This window comes from Dryobates pubescens, chromosome 28 (genome assembly GCF_014839835.1).
Source record: "Dryobates pubescens isolate bDryPub1 chromosome 28, bDryPub1.pri, whole genome shotgun sequence".
In the NCBI taxonomy this organism is placed as follows: domain Eukaryota; kingdom Metazoa; phylum Chordata; class Aves; order Piciformes; family Picidae; genus Dryobates; species Dryobates pubescens.
In genome coordinates this window covers 12,008,230-12,025,471 of record NC_071639.1, presented here as the reverse complement: position 1 = coordinate 12,025,471, position 17,242 = coordinate 12,008,230, and the positions used below count along the sequence as shown (strand labels likewise).

The following is a 17,242-nucleotide window of genomic DNA, read 5'->3' as shown; positions in this document are numbered from 1 at the left end:
AGTGCAACTCTGACAGAAAGAGCAAAGTGCTGGATTTGACCAATGCTTCAGTGAGTGTGGAGAATTTCACTCACGTTACTAAGGCAGATAAACATCATAACAATTTGTGACTGGGACTTAATCACAACATCTTAAGGGAGCTGTGATAGGAAAAACTCATTCAAAGCTAAGGCCTATTATGTAATTAGGTAATAAAATTAATAACCTAATCAAAACACTTAGAAAAATAGAGGCACAGGAAATGCTCACTGGCACATCCCAGTACCCAAACAGAGGAACAAGCAAACAAACAATCCCAGATCATCCCCTTTTGGGCTGGCAAACACACTACAGCCAGCCTGTGACTCAAGAAGAGCTTGTCATGAATAATTTGAATGCATTTTCTTTAAAACAATAAGTCTTACTCTCAAGAATGCAGTGCTCTTGACAGCTTTAAATCCTATACACTCATAGGGCATTGACTTCTTTCTGGCATCTGCTCCAGAGGAAAGAAGGATGACTGATAGGGAGAGAGCAAGTGGGTGAGAATGACACAGAGAAGGAACAAGATACCAATACTCAGGGAATGAGCAAGACACCAAAACTTGGGGAGTGAGTGCACACTACGTGTGCAACATCTGAGACTCCATCTGCAATACTGACAGCAGACACTGGTTCCTCAGGGTAGTCTCCATCAGCACGTAGAGACTCCTCTTACATGCCTGACTAATATGCCCCATCACGGTGCCTGGAGCCAAAGGCTGATGCAGACTTCCTGCTGTCTATCAGCCCTACAGTTTGTTCAAGCAGAAAGTGCAAAACCAGCTGGCCTAACAAACACAGGGCAGAAGCCCACCAGCTGAACTAGCTCTAGCACTCTGCAAGAAAAGCACCTCTTAAACACATAATATTCTCCAAACATTACTGTGGTTTTCTCTCTTGCTGTTAAAGAGCAAGTGAAAAAAAACCAAACCACTAGTGAAGTGACAGGCAGAAAGGTAAAGAAGTTATCATGCAACTGCCAGCTGAAGACACAGCAGCTTATACTTGTGATCAAGTGGGGCACTTTTTTAAAATGCAAGTCAAAGTGTCCCAAAATTAATTACTATTTTAAAACCATCTCTGGTAGAAAAAGTTTCCACCTATGCCAAAGGTTCATCTGGTGCAAGCTCCTTATGACACAGTTTAGACTCTGACAGCCGGCAAGAAAATCTCCACTACCTCTCAGCAAACATTGCAAGCTGCAAATGAGTTGATCCCTAGTGACAGCCAATCTTTTTCTTCTACAGTAGATGTCAGGAGTCTGGTTCAATCTGAGCTGCTGCACTTCATAGAAGAGGTGCTGGATAAGGGCTTTTAGAACCACCTGTGGTTGGTTTAGTTCTGACTTACTCAAGCACGACACTTACATTTTTTGCCATCTCTTTTCTCCCACACACCCCATCAGATTTGGATGCCACACGAGATATGATTCACATTATTCTTCAGAAATGTATTTTAATAGACTTTACAATTGAAAGAGCCTTTGGGGTTTGAAAAACATCAAGCTTTTAGTGCAAAGCAGATCAAACCCCTTTAGTGCATGCATTTTTTCCTGCACGTCACAGGCAATTGTTGCTGAGGCTGACTTTTCCTTAGTTGGTCACATAACCTACTACATTTCTTTGAAGGAAAACCAATTCATCCACCTCACACTGCCAAAACACAATCTGGGCAGTTCCCTACACAGAATTTCCTTCCAATAATCTGGTGGCATGGAGACCAAGAGGAGGAATTCTGCCCACTGAAGGCAATACCTAGCAATCTGCTGCCATCCCCCTTAAGTGGTGGTACCCTTACATGTCTACAACACTGGGAAGTGCATAGGAAATAAATGTCCACTGTAAGAAGCAGTACAAGGGAGGTGACTCTGCCCTTCTAATCTGCTCTTCTGAGTTCTGCTGCTCCCAGAATGAGAAAGACATGGAACTGCTGGAGCAGGTCCAGAGAAGGCCATGAAGATGATCAGAGGGCTGGACAACCTCCCCTATGGGGACAGGCTAAGAGAGTTGGAGCTTTTTAGCCTAGAGAAGAGAAGGCTCCAGGGGGATCTTAGAGCAGCCTTCCAGTACCTGAAGGGGCCACAGGAAAGCTGGGAGGGACTTTTTACAAGGGCTTGTAGTGATAGGATGAGGGGCAACAGATTGAAGCTTGAGGAGGACAGATTTAGAATGGAGAGTAGGAAGAAATTCTCTATAGTGGGGGTGAAGAGACACTGGCAGAGGTTGCCCAGGGAGGCCGTGGATGCCTGCTCTCTGGAGGTGTTCAAGGCCAGGTTAGATGATGCTGGGTTGGGTGGGGGTTAAAAACATCTGAATACTTTTTCTCAAGGATCAGTTACTTCAGCATAGGCAAGTCTGCCACTAAGTACTGTTCAGTTTAAGTTAACCATAGTTCACTACTGCAAAATTAAGTTAAAACTACAGGAGTTAGCACCTTGCTGAAATGAAATTATAATCTCACCCTTTGTAACACTTTCTAAAAACTCCTTTCAATACTTGGATTTTTATGATGAGCAACAATCAGTGCACAAACCAAGAAACCAAACCAAAATAGCTAGAAACACCTGCATCCACTCTTTTCTCAAAGAAAGAGGAACAATACTGAAAATACTTAGCAATATCCAGGGGGGCATTGCTGAAAATGATCTACACTAACCTCTTCAAAGGCTGTCTCAGCATCACAGGATTATTGAGGCTGGAAAAGACCTTTGAGATCATCAAATCCAGCCTATGACCTAACACCACAACATCAGCTAAACCAAGCCACCAAGTGCCACATCCAATCTTTATTGGTGTTTGGTCTTGTACTCTTAGTTACACAGCTCGGCTTTAAACTACAGCTAGCAAAGGCTTCCAATTGAAAAGATAATGAGAATCAAGAGAAGTACTCCTGGTCAAAGGGATAGATATGGATGAATTAGGCTTAATTTTTTAAAAGCAAGCTTTACTGGCATGAAATCATGTGATAGCACAGAAAATTTCCCTCATGGCTTAAAGGTCTCTACCTTATTCAGACAGCAAACCCTCCATTTGGCAAACCCACTTACGTGGTTTCTATGAAAAGGCTCAAACACCCCCACACCCATCAGAGAACAAACAAACAACTCAGTGAAAAACCAAACACAATGCTCTGAGTGAGCTACTTTTCCTGACAGATGCTTTCTGATGCTCAGACAAGCCTTGCCATCTGCTCTGATCTCTGACAGAATAAGTGACTTCCGTTCTCAATCTAAGGTTTCGCTATGATGGTACAAATGTGACATTAAAAGTTCCTTCAGTCCCATTGTAAGGGCTGTGCAGGTTTGTAGGGTCATTGGAGTCTGCTGTAAAGGAGTAGCAGAATATTCAGTGCTGTGGATAAAGGACTGGTTTTATGATAGTCACAGGTGCAAAAAGACAAACCAGCACAGAACTGTTTCATTTACAAGGAAGCTACAGGAATTTTGTGTAAGCTTTTAACCATACTCAATTCCTAACTGCAGCATGACCTTAATGCTATAAAAACTAAGGAAACATTAATAATTCAAGGTCCCTTCCAACCTAAACCATTCTCTGAATCCATGAATTTGTAAAGATTCCAAAGAATGTCTCTCAGACTGCTGAGAAAAATAGAGCCCTGGTGTATTACACCTGAGAAAAGATTCAAAGGTGGTCATGGATTGCAAAGCACTCAATCAGAAAAGAAGGACATAGAACTGCTGGAGCAAGTCCACAGGAGGGCCACAAAGATGATCCAAGGGCTGGAGCACCTCTGCTATGAAGACAGGCTGAGGGACCTGGGATTATTCAGCCTGGAGAAGAGCCTTGGGACAATCTTATAGCTGCCTTCCAATACCTGAAGGGAATTTGCAGGAAGGCTGGAGACTTTTCATAAGGATACCTAGCAACAGGACAAGGGGGAATGGTTTGAAGCTGAGGTTAGACTGGATCTTAGGAAGAAGTTCTTCAGTAGGAGGGTGTAACACTCTGGAATAGACTGCCCAGGGAGGCTGTGGATGCCTCCTCCCTGAGGGTGTTCAAGGCCAGGCTGGATGAGGCCTTGAGCAACCAACTCTAATTGAGAGTTGTCCCTGCCTGTGGTGGGGGGGTTGGAGCAGATGATCTCTGAGGTCCCTCCCAACCTAAGCCATTCTGTGGTCTCAATCCATGATCTATGCCACTGCTCTCACCTTACAACACCAGCAGGAACAGAAGCCTATGCAGTGGGTGAGGGAAAAAGGTTACTCCTGACAGGTTTGTCTTGAACCTTGCAGAGTTTGGTAGAAGTAGGTTTGTTGCATGGTCTCCTACCTGATAAATTCTAAATGGGATGTATCGAAATCCACTCTCTTCTGCAGGGTACTCCATGAGCTTTCGATTTATTGCCCAGAACTGCTCAAATTTATCTGTGAAAGGAAAAGTAGAGTTTATTAGGATTAGTCAAATATGTTCTTTTTCAGGTAAATGAAACAATATGCAGACTCTTCATTGCAGAAGTTTGACCTGCATGAATTTGTTTTCCCCACATTTCTCTTCCCCAGTTAGCCTGAAGCCAAAGATGAGCCACTGCACTCATCTATGAAAACAGTCATGCAGCAACTTACTGAACTGAAATAGAGAGCAACTTCAATCTCCATCAGACAAAGATTGGGCCACAATTTATGGAACTCATTATCTCAATTAACAGTGTCTGCTTCTCCACTCCCTCGTCCACACTGTATGGTCTCACAGTTTGTTAAGACCATCTAATTGTTCTTAACTATAGACAAATGCAGAGTAACTCAAGCAGCAGAAAGATTTCTTCAGGGTTTCACATTTCTACATGCAGACCTTAAAATGCTCTGCAACAATGGATGATGCAATCAGAAAATACACTGCCAGCTTCATGGCACAACCTGAAAATAAAAGTTTATGTCTGGAACATATTTCTGTTAATATTATCCAAGTAAATCAGGTTAGCAAAGTAGCCTGAGGCAGCTCCATTTCATCGTGTTCAGACATCACAGGGACAGAATTTTTATTGCACTTAGTGTATTGAAGACAGATCTAGAGGAGGAAAGGCTTTTTTATACATGCAAATCAATTATTCAAATCAAGCAAACAACTGACAGCAAAAGGGACAGAAAGGAATGTGAAGAGCTAATATAGCTGCTGCCAGCCTTACTGCAGAAGGCAGCTTTAAAAGGGGAAGAGCAAGGGATAAACTTCCATAGAGGCCCTAGCTCTCCAAGACACCTAGCAGAGCAGATGTTTCTTCAGAAGGAACACAGAACTTCAAGCCCACTCCTCAGCACAATGTGCAGCTGAGTCTCAAGAAACCTGGTGGTGCAACTGTACCAGAATTCAACTCCCCTGAAGCAAAGTAAAATTCAGGTATCTGTTCATGAAACAAAGGGTCTTCCTTCTGGCTTCCAAAACTGCTGATAACAGTTAAAGCAACTGCAGAAAGGTGAAAGCCTGAGGTTTGCTTTGCTCCAGTGTACGGCACAGATGCTTGCCAGCAAGCTCAAAGACACTCTTACTACATACTTCAGGGGTTACAACACCTTCCTTTTCCTGACTGAATGTGACAAGACAGGAATTTCCAAGAAACTGTGAAGAACTCCTGCCAGGCATTCTGCAGGAGCATTTCCTGATACTTATCTCAAAGTACCTCCACACCCTTGTTTTCCCATTAGCAGCAAGTGCCTCTTGACAAGCACTTACCTGAGCTGCAGTCAACACCACCACACAGCACCTGCCTCAGAGGAGCAGCTGCCTGGACTCAGGCTGCTAAGCCCACAGCCCACTGGTTGGGAAGCTCAGCAGATGACAGTGACCAGCCTGAAGCTGAATGTCCCCAAGCATTTGGGAACCCCAGCCTATGGAGTCAGATGTTTACTCCTCCTGCGTGAGACACAAAGAGCTGCATCCTCCTCACTAACCCAGTCAGCAGTCTCTTAAATAAGGGATCTGTGTATTAGGAGATATCCTACTTGAACAAAAATAAAGCAAAGAGGAGGATACCCCTGCTGACTCCAGGGGGGTTGGACTAGCTGACCTTTGGAGGTGTCCCTTCCAACCCAAACCATTCTGATTCTCTGCAAACCAGAAAGGGTGAGAGGAGGCACGTAAAGGTTACTGTGAATCCTCAGCAGCTGTTACCAGCACAAGACTGGCACAAATTCACTATTACAGCTCTTCCCCTAAAAGCCATCTACAGGCAACTGAAAAAGTATTTCCTTTCCAGTAGAAAGGTTTATAGCAAATCACACTTGCAATTGGTAGCTACATTTCTCCAAACAAGCAAAATTAGACTTTTTTCCCTCCCCCCCAAAAAATGTAAGTTTACTACATATCCTGTAAGTACTGCCATCACTCTTGAAACAAATAACACTTCCTATATTTAAGAACTGAAGCAAATGGTTTGAAGTTTCACAGCAGAAAAGAAGGCTGCAGATGTATGATTACTCACAAGGCAGCTATTGGCAAATGCCACTTGCTTTTCTTTTTTGTGGTTGCTCATTCTGTTTCACAAAAGGGGCTGAAAAATTGTAACATCTCAAACGAAAGCCTCCCAAAACATCTTGAAAGGTGCACCATGCTTAAAAAGAGCTCTCTTGGTTTCACAAGCTTTTCTTGTTTCTCTTCCATGAAGGGCTGAGAAATTAAAATTAGCATTTGGAAGCACTCAAAAAAGGTTTTTTGAGCTTCTCATTTAGGAGGCAGATTCCACAGGTGCAATTTTTCATGAGGTACAGTGAAACCTTCTTGAAACCAACCTTGCTGGGCAGCCTTTGAGCTTAATATGATAAACTTAAGGTTTCCCTATAACCAGAGACACTCTTGGACAAATAATCAACTAAAAGATGGAGCCCAAGATGAGCATGGAAAGACATCAATGTTAATTTGTTCTCTTACCTTACCTATTGAGAGTATCAAGGTTCTTTAACTTCTGGTTAAGAACAGAACCTTAATTCCCACCATTTCAGTGTCTATTCAATTCTTCTGTCCTTATTCTACTCATAGTACAACTCACTACACTCATAGATTCATAGAATGGTTTAGGTTGGAAGGGACCTTGAAGACCATCTAGTTCCAACCTCCCTGCCATGGGCTCAACACAGACTAAACATCTTTATGCCTCCAGCTTCTGTAAAATAAATGTACCAGTCATTAATATAAATAACAGCTTTGGCAGATGAGGAAGCCACATGGAAAGTGGCTTTACTACCCACCCCAGAGAGCAGGGTCTGAAATACTTAAAGCTTTACTGAGAAGGCCTCTAAGAAAGGTAAGAAATTAAGAAGAAGATATGAAAAGCAAAAGAAGTTTCACTTTGCACTGCAGTATAGATTCCTGCCATGTGTGTAAGGTAAGAACATGAATTACTTTAGAACACCCTGTTCTGATTTTTGTTTGCTGGCTTTTTCAACTCAACACTTAACTCATGCAGAAACCTTTGTGAAAGCCAAAGTGATGTTTGCAATAAGAAATTAATTTGGTGGAGTAAAAGTTATTAACCTGCTGGGCAGCTGTGTTGGAAGCCTACCTGTAGGATTCATCAGTGACAATTTTATCTTACTTTATGGTCCAAGACTGTTAAAGCAGAACATTTATATCTCCAGGGATCTCCCAAATAAAAACCACCATCAAAGTACACCAGGCAGTACTTATCCATTTATTTTATTGCTAGCTTTGGTTCAGGGAAACAGAGTCATGACTCAGTTTAGTTTGGTGAGTAACTCACACCACATTTGGATTATCCCAGAGATGGAGACTTCAGTTAAAAGCAATTAAATTAGAAAAAAAAATAATTAATAACAAATTACCTTTTCCATAGACTAAAATTCTGCAGACTTGAAATCCCACATCATCACTGCATTTGGAGAAATTATTAGCATGCTAGACCTAAATATAACCAACACTAGATGCACTATATTTACCATTCTGTAATCCCATCCACAGCTGCTTGTGATCCTTTTTTTGCATCTCATTGATGACTTGACTTTTGTGCTTTAAAGCATCTGCTTCTTTGATACAAGCCATAAAATGAGCTTCAATTACATCCTTAGAATGGCAGTGGAGAAGATCCTTTTCTGGAAAATTCTACAGGGAAAAGATAGGTAAAGAGAAATAAATGCATCACACCCCTTAGAAGATGAAGAGCAAATGGTGATCTTACTGAGGTTTACACACTGGAGTTTTCTGCCTCTGGAAGAAGGTAACAAGTGTTCTCTCACTTTGCTGACAAAGATTTTTGCAGTGAAAAACGTTATAGGAAAAGCAGAAATGCAACAATTTTTCTGCAATACCAGAAATGAAAGCATTCAACCTCAACTTAATACACACATTAAATACATTACAGAAATAAATGATACAAATAAATTAGTATTTAGGCCCTTACATGCAAGAGTCAGGATATGAAGAGTTTGAACATGTTCTCAAGCAGGTGTTCAATTCTCTGGCAGTGAACATAAGAAAAGGGGAAAAAAACCCAAGTGACAGGCACCCAATTCCTGTTGACAATGGTGGTTTAGTAACCATTTCTATGCAGGCCTTGGAAAAATGTCTCCTTCAAGATTCATCATCCACATACATGAACCATATGCCAATGTACTCATTGTTCCTTCTCCTATCACTGGGCACTACCAAGAAGAGCCTGACACCCACCCCTCAGATATTTACAGACATTGGTCAGATCCCTTCCTCAGCCTTGTCTTCTCCAGACTAAACAGCTCCAGGCCTCTCAGTCTTTCTTCACAGCACAGATGTTCAAGTCCTGCAATCATCCTCACAGCCTCCATTGGACTCTCTCCAGCAGATTCCTGTCTCTTACCTCCTATGTGTGCCAACTGCTTGCTGTGTGACTTCATACCCTTTATTTGGGTAGAGCTGCCACACTGCATGTGCACAGCTCCTACTCCTCAGGTAACTTTTATCCTCCCAGTAAATGCCAAGTACCTTTCCTAATTAGTTTATTAAGGAATTCCAGAAGTAAATCTTCCTCAGGTACAAACCCAGATTTATTTGGAAGTTAACTAACCACAAGTTCAGCACTGGGTTGTTCTTCCTCTTTTCTTTTACCAACACTGTTACTTGCCACTGTCAAATGACACAAGCATTCATTATCACAACTTAACTGTCTTTAGTTTTCAAAGTTTAAAACCCCAGCATGTTTTACCCCCTACACTTACAGAAAACTACAGCAATGACAGAACATCAAAATCCATAAGAGAGATATCCTGTGGCACAGAAAACATCTCCTGGGGAAGCATCCACATGTTTGTGTTCAAATACCATCAGAGGGTTTTTATTCTTCCAAAATGATTCATTTCAAACCCCCCTCATGCATGTTTCTGGCTTCCAGAACATCTCTTAGCAGTTTCACAATTTATCCATGTGCTACATGGAAAAGTTCATAGATTCATGGAATAGTTTGGGTTGGAAGGGACCTTGAAGATCATCTAGTTCCAACCCCCCCTGCCATGGGCAAGTTCTTTTTCATTCCACCTGACCCAGTTTAGCCAAGACAACAGCTATTGTTACAGAACAGCCTGATGCAGTCTATCAAGTCTTGGGTGGAGAGGCAGGCAGCAGCAGATAAGGGCTTCAGCAGAGGGAGCACATTAGCCTTTCCCCTGGCACACCTGCTGTCTGCTCCCACAGTGCTACCATTTCCAGAGTGGTTCTACTGCCCAAAACCTGGAGAGCAGTTCCCATGCTGAGAACATGAACAGTGCTAAGCAGGGCACAGAGTAGCATGAGAGGAGTTTAACAGGAAGGGATAAATTTCCCTTCTCCTCGTAAAGCCACACCTGGGTAACAACCACAACTTCCCAGACTGCAGCCTCTCATGCTTCTCAGACCTCAGCAGCCTGTTCAAGCTCATCCTTCTACAACTATTTAAGGAAACTGTATTTCAATTTTACTAGAGATATAACTGCAGGTGATTTTATTGCATGCCAGAAGGACAAATGAATAAACTGTTTCCTCAATGCAAACAATAAGTGTTTTCATTGTTTGGTCTGCACACAGAACACAGCAGGACAATTCCAAGTATCTGTTAACTTTCAAACTTCTGCTAACAGAAATAAACTTATTCATGTTTTCAAACTTTAAACAAAGAAAACTGATGGGGGAGGGGCAGTTAAAAAAACCCCACTCTTTACAGATGTTCAAGGTGCCTGATGGTGCCTGCATGTGCTTTGATAAAAGAAAGGAGAAAGCCATGACTGCACAAGTTAAACCCCACAAGAATCTGATACTGCTCTATTAGGCCAAAGAGAAAAACCTGGCCCTTTGAAGAATAACTGCACACAAATGACATGAATAACCCAGGCAGGAATCCCACACCTAAACTATTTAGCTGTGACAAACTGTACCACATGAAAATGTCTTCAATATTTTTTTACATACTTTTGACATATTCTGGTGATGTTTTGACCTTAAGGATTAAGAAGGGTTCAGTTAAATAAACTTTCAGAGCAGATGAAAAAGAGGAAGAGAGATTGAGCAGGTGCTTAATCCAAGGTGTTATACTTTTAAAAACTGAGTTACAGCAGCTATTTAAAGTAACACTGCCTCAGCAGTAAATTAGTTCTGCTGATCTTTAATGTACACCTTTGAGACAAAACTTAGCTGATCTTTTGGCAAGTAGCAATATAAAGACATTGAAGTCAGTTTCCATTACTACACTACCCAGCATAAGGACACAAAGCTGCTGGAGCAAGTCCCAGGTAGGGCCACAAAGATGATCCAAGGGCTGGAGCACCTCTGCTATGAGGACAGGCTGAGAGAGATGGAGTTGTTCAGCCTGGAGATGACTCTGGGGGGACCTTAGAGCTGCCTTCCAATACCAGAAGGAATCCTACGGGAAGGCTGCAGAGGGACTTTTCCTGAGGGTGTCTAGAGAGAGAATAAGGGGGAATGGTTTGACACTGAGGGAGAGCAGGGTTAGACTGGAGCTGAGGAAGAAGTTCTTCAGTAGGAGGGTGGTGAGACTCTGGAATAAGCTGCCCAGGGAGGTCATGGATGCCTCCTCCCTGGGGGTGTTCAAGGCCAGGTTAGATGAGGCCTTCAGCACCTGAATCTAGTTGAGAAGCATCCCTGTCCATGGTGGGGAGGTTGGAGTAGATGCTCTGAGGTCCCTTTCAATCTAAGCCACTCTAAGATTTTATGAAATTGTAATTAATTATTGAAGAGATCAACATTTCCAAAGTAGTTGTGATTTTGACTTCACAACATAGCTGATTAATGTCTCAATGCAGTTCAGAGTATGAAAGAATCCTACAGCAAAGCTAACCCTGCACAAGCACTCTTCTGAGCAAAGATCAGGAGTGCTGTGAAGTCTGACCTAATGGTTTTACAATGTGTAATTACAATGATGTCCCTCCTGTGACTAAGCTGTCACAAGATCAGACTCTCTTCACTCAGTTCTCTAAAGGGGGCCCCCAGGAAGCACAGCAGCATTCCCTGACTTCAGGGATTGCTACAGCATCTCCCATCCATGCTCATGCCTCAAAGGATGAGCACTTCTCAATCTTGCCCAACTTCCTTTAACTCCATCTGACTGAATTAAAACCCTTAGAGAAAGTTGCTCTCCTATCCCTACTCAGTAGCACTGACATAGTCTCATCAGTTATCTTGAAACAACATTTTTGGATTTCCAGGTTCTAACAGAATCATTTTCAAATGGAGGTAATTTGAAAGCACATAAAGTCTCATGGAAAAGGCCTGTACATGAACAGAAGACTTTGTTTCTTCTTCAGGAATCATCTATTCTTCAAGCCACAGCATTCACCTGTTTATAAAGCAATGATGAAACCTTTTCCTAGCTTCCAAATTCCATGTCATCCCACACTCACTTGTTCTGTACTGAAGGTGTATTGCAGTTTTACCTTGAAATGCACTGTGATGCTCCAGGGAAGGGCTGTATTTGATGCATGCAGGTCAAACAGCAAACCAATTGGGTAATGCCTCAAAAAACATAGAAATGGATAGTAAATGAACACAGAAGTTGTACATTTAATTCTACACAAAACAGTTAACATTTCCTGCATTTACAGGGGGAAAAAAGCCTTGTTTGACTCCCACAATTAATGCTCATTATTCCTCACTCAGACAAGTTAACTAAGCAAGTATAAAGGACTGACAGAATTCTGGCAGAATCAAGTCTGGAAGTACATGTTCAATATCTAAAACAGTTGCCTTCAAGCTGTGCTCACAAAACACTGCTGCTTTTGCAACAGTACAAGTGGCCTAGAGCTGCTCTGTGGAATCCTTCAAACCAGCAGGTTTTTTTAAGATAAAAAGCTTGATAATAGTAGGAATAGCTGGTTTGACAAAAAAAACTAGACATGCTTTCAGGTATCTAAAAGTCATGGGTTTATACCACACTGACCCTTAACATCTCTCCCCTCTCCCATTTCCTTGATGTCACTGTGGATAATAAGTAGTTAAGTGAAAAAAAATACCACCTCTGTAAAAAGGCTGAAAGAGGATACACCAAGATGGACTTTTTATCTTCACTATCAAAATAAGAAGAAAGGAAGGGGAGAGGGAAAAAAAAATAGATTAAGTGGAGTTTTGTATTTCAGTGGTTTTCTGGATTAGGTGAGTTACACAAAGAAGCTGCTTCCTCCAAACATTAATTTCTGTCTCCTTTAAATTCACTCAAAGACACAGCCTCCAGCACCATCAGGAATATCTATCCCATACACAAAACTCCCACAGGCACTTTAAGGAGGTCTTTCTGCAATTTTCTCCTAAGCAGACACTAGCAAGACTTTAATTTTTTTTCCTCCTTTGTGTTCAGCACACCAAGCTCTTCTCTTTCCAAAGTCTTGACTGAAAGAGCTTCACTGGCTTTTCCTTCTACAAAGAGATAAACACACCCTGGACTGTAAACTCAGCATCTTCACCGAGTGAAATGGGATTGATCACAAGATGCAGAGCCCAGCACGTACATAAGTTTTGAAGTCCAGAGAGCAATAACCAAGAGCTCTGCTCTAACAGCACCTGTGCCCAGCCAGCTCCCTGACCTGCTGAAGGCTCACACAGCAATGCTTGAGCACCCTCTATGGGTGAGCTAACCCCGAAGCCAAGGCAAAGCCAACACAGCAGAAAAATGAGAAACAAAACAGTACAATTCTTGGACCACAGAATAACAGAATGTTAGGGGTTGGAAGGAATCTCACAGGATCATCTAGTCCAGAGCAGGACCACCTAGAGTAGGTAACACAGGAACACATCCAGGTGGGTTTTGAATGCCTCCAGAGACAGACTCTACCACCACTCTGCTCCAGGGCTCTGTCACCCTCACGGTGAAAAAGTTTTCCCTTCTGTTCCCATGGAACCTCCTCTGCTCCAGCTTGCACCCACTGCCCCTTGTCCTGTCATTGGAGATCCCTGAGCAGTGCCCTGCTCCATCCACCCCACACTGCCCTTCATATCTTTATCAACATGAATGAGGTCACCTCTCAGGTTCCTCTTCTCCAAGCTAAAGAGACCCAGCTCCCTCAGCCTGTCCTGAGAAGGAAGGATCAAGAAAGTATCCAGATTTTGGGGGGCATCCTACTGCAAGAAACAGCCAAGGCCAAACCACAAGCACTCCATATTACAGTAACAACTAGAACAACAGCTGCAGCATAACCTCTGCCTTAAAGGACAGGCAGAATAATCAAAAATATGTTCAATATTAAACTTTCTTCTCTTTTCCCCAAACAGCTGGCTCTTCTTACCCTTCCTTTACCATTTTGAAACCCAGTGAAGTGAATAGTTTAGGAAAAGTACTGACTGCAGCCCAGAAGGCCAACCATGTCCTGGGCTGTATCAACAGCAGGGTGACCAGCAGCACGAGGGAGGCGATTCTGCCCCCTCTGCTCTGCTCTTGTGAGACCCCACCTGGAGCACTGTGTCCAGTTCTGGTGCCTCCAGCATTAGAGGGACACGAAGCTGCTAGAGCAGGTCCAGAGGAGGACACAAAGATGACCAGAGGGCTGGAGAAAACTCGCCTATGAGGACAGGCTGAGAGAGCTGGGGCTGTTCAGTGTGGAAAGGAGAAGAGGCTCTGGGGAGAACTTAGAGTGGCCTTGAAGGGTGGTACAAGAAAGTCTGGAAGGGACTTTTTACAAGGGCTTGTTGTGATAGGAAGAGGGGGAACAGATTGAAGCTTGAGGAGGGGAGATTTAGACTGGGGATTAGGAAGAAATTCTTAACAGTGAGGGTGGTGAGACACTGGAAAAGGTTGCACAGGGAGGTCATGAATGTCCCCTCTCTGGTGGTGTTCAAGGTCAGGTTGGATGAGGCCTTATGTAACTTGGCCTAGTTGGAGGTGTCCCTGGCCATGGCAGGGGATTTGGAAGTGGATGATCTTTCAAGGTCCCTTCCAACCCAAACCATTCTATGAATCCCTGAGTAAAGGTTCAAAGTTAAGCAACTCACCATTTCAGTGGTGTACCTTCATATTCAAACCATATTTCACTAACTTCCTCTTGTCTCATAACTTTCTGAAAGTGTTTCTTCACTTTGTCTGTTACCAGTGTCAAGTAGCTTATCCTTGGCAAAAGCAACTGAAAGAGAAAACATAAATTAGGGAAGCTTTAGGCATAGACAAAATGTACAGATTTTTGTTAATTTAGGAATAAGGAACTTCATAACCAAAATTCAGTCAGAATTCTTCCCTCCTCCTTTAACTGAGATGTCTTTTAGACAGTTTAGTTATTACTGGTCACTATCTTGGCTATGATATTAGGTATTATTTATAGATATCAGAAAGAAGAAAACATGGAGAGTAACTCCAGAGTAAGTTCTTATGAAAGAGAATGGATTTGTCTTTGAGCTAATGCTGCATTAGGCAACTAATCTGCACACATCTGTGAAACAACTACATTTTAGGGCTATATAAAACTACAACAGATCAAGACTCACCACCATCACAGTCAACAGCTCACTTGGCATTTGATCTTTTAGGTAACATATGATTTTTCCTTTTCCATCTGTTGCTCCTATTACCATCATCATATTGTTTCTACTTTATTACACAGGAGTCTAATTCAGCAAGGTGATTAATCACAGCCTTCAGTTTTACAAGGAGAACAACCTCACTAAATTCATGTACACAGTCAAGTGAGAATTGTTTGGTACCTCAATGACTTCAGTAACAATATAACCACAGAATCACAGAATGGTCTGGGGACCTCCAAAGGTCATCCAGTCCAACCCCCTCTGCAGTCAGCAGGGACATCCTCTACTAGATCAGGCTGCCCAGAGCCCTGTCGAGCCTCACTCCAAGGACAGGGGCTCAACTACCTCCCTGGGCAGTCTGTTCCAATGTTCTGCTGCCTTAATGGTACAGAGCTTGTCCTTGTTCCTAACATCCAGATGTTAGTGATCTTAGTGTTGAAGACTCACAAAGCTCTGGCTGAGGTTACTTCTGCAGTAAGGTAGCATAAAAGTTCTGCCTCTCCTAGTCATGCATACAAACTCAGACAGAACCTTCTCCTTTTAGCAAATTGACTTTTCCATAATTTAAGATGGTAGTTGGGTTACAGCTGACAATCTTAAAGGTACTTTCCATCTTCAGTCATTCTATGACTCTGTAAGATCTTAATTTTCTGTGATAAGTTTCTCTCACTGGTGAAACAAGCTTAAAGGTTCGAAACTGCTGTCCAAAGTGACAAACCATGCAGCATGGTCATATGTTTTGCTTTCAGAAGGTAGGAGGAATAGGAAGGAAAATGCTGGGGTTCATTTTTCACAACATGTAGCAGAACACATGCTGAGAATGAAGGAAGCAAACCCAACTATGGCACTGGACTGTCTGTGCCTGCCTTTGTTATACTCACATAGTAAGGTTCAGCTTCCCTTTCAGTTATTTCATCCTGATAGAGGGTGAAACAGGTTGGTATTCGTCCGAACCACACATCCCGAAGTACATCTTTGTCATCTGTCATTCTTCCAATGGACAGTGAAGCACATGTAGATCACTTTGGGTCTTCAGCCAGAACTGTAACCCAGTTCCCCCTAAAAGAGAGAAGTCAGCAATACTGCAATTAAAATCACATCCTGTTAAAGGTTCTCCCGTAGCTACTTTCCTTCAAGCACGATCAAGGCTGTCACAGGGTACCAGTTTGTACAAGAAGAGGATGAGTTAGGCACTTCCCCAGCTACGAACACACGGTGGATGTCGAGTGAATGAGCATTTTCTGAGTCTGCACCAACCGTAGAGGCAAAGGCACCTTTCTCGTCACCGCCTTACAGTCACCCTGCAGCTCCCACACCCCCCTGAGGCCTCGGACCCGGGGGCAGCCAGCACAGCCCATGCCCGCAGGCTCGCAGGACAGGCAGCGGCGCGGACACGGCAGCAAGTGAGTGTCTCAACGGCGGGGCCGGGGGTCAGCCACCGAGACCCAAGGACAGGTCCCAACATCGCCCACCTGGAACTCGGGGGCGCCCCACCAGCAGGCTCGGGGCGGCCCGCAGCAGCGGCCCGGCCAGGCCCCGCGGAGTCCGTCGGTCTCCTTCCCTCCCTCCTTCCCCAGCGGCCGCCCCAGGTGAATCAGCAGCGCACGGTGCGGCGGCGCTCCCGCCTCGTGGGGCCAGACCAAGGAGCGCTACGGCGGCAATCCCCCGGCGTGCTCTCCCCGGGCAACGGCAAGGCCGGGGGGAAAGAGGAGGGCGGATCACAGCGGCCCCGCCCCAGCCCACCGTGGACAAGCGGCGTCTCGCGGGACCCGGAGCCGGCCCCGGGCAGCCCTGCCGAGGCTGGGAGCGGGCGAGGGGAGGAGGGGGGGGAGGGGAAGCGGACGCGGCCGGTACCTCAGCGGCGGGGCGCGGGGCGTGCGGCGCCGGGCAGGAACGGAACCGGGGCCCCGCCCCCAGCCTCGGCCCTCCCCGGGCGTACGCGCTGTCCGCCGCGGGGCTTCCGCCAGGCTCTCAGCCGGCGCCGGAAGCCGGAAGTGGTCCCGGCCGAAGCGGGGCGGAGCTGGCGGGAGGAAGGAGGCAGAGGCCGGACGCTGTCCCGGGCGCTCAGGCTGCCGTGAGAAGGTGTCGCTGTCGCTGTCGCTGTCGCAGCCGCGCCTGTGTGAGGAGGAGAAAGCGGAGACGGCTACCGTGTGCGTTGTAGGAGCGGCAGGGACAGGACTGGAGGTCGCCGGGTTGCAGCCGTGGCCGGACCCTGCGCCGCTCCTGAGGCGTCAGCGGTGTGCCTTAGCCGATAGGCCGCGCTCCTGCCGGCGCGCCGCAGCCGCGGGAGGCCGGTG

At 44.6% G+C, this 17,242-nt stretch overlaps 1 protein-coding gene across 1 annotated transcript in view; it reads right to left on the bottom strand.

Moving 5' to 3' along the window:
• The window catches only part of ATG5 (autophagy related 5), a 40,662-nt gene extending 23,829 nt beyond the window's left edge, over positions 1 to 16,833 (bottom strand). Inside the window, exons 1-6 of the mRNA XM_054174094.1 lie at positions 16,800 to 16,833; positions 15,827 to 16,004; positions 14,424 to 14,551; positions 11,879 to 11,957; positions 7,925 to 8,087; positions 4,311 to 4,405 (exon numbers count right to left, since the gene is read on the bottom strand). Of these exons, the coding sequence (XP_054030069.1) occupies positions 4,311 to 4,405; positions 7,925 to 8,087; positions 11,879 to 11,957; positions 14,424 to 14,551; positions 15,827 to 15,934 (573 nt within the window). The 5' untranslated portion in view covers positions 15,935 to 16,004; positions 16,800 to 16,833. The remainder of the gene's footprint in view (positions 1 to 4,310; positions 4,406 to 7,924; positions 8,088 to 11,878; positions 11,958 to 14,423; positions 14,552 to 15,826; positions 16,005 to 16,799) is intronic.
• Between the last annotated feature and the right edge of the window lie 409 nt (positions 16,834 to 17,242).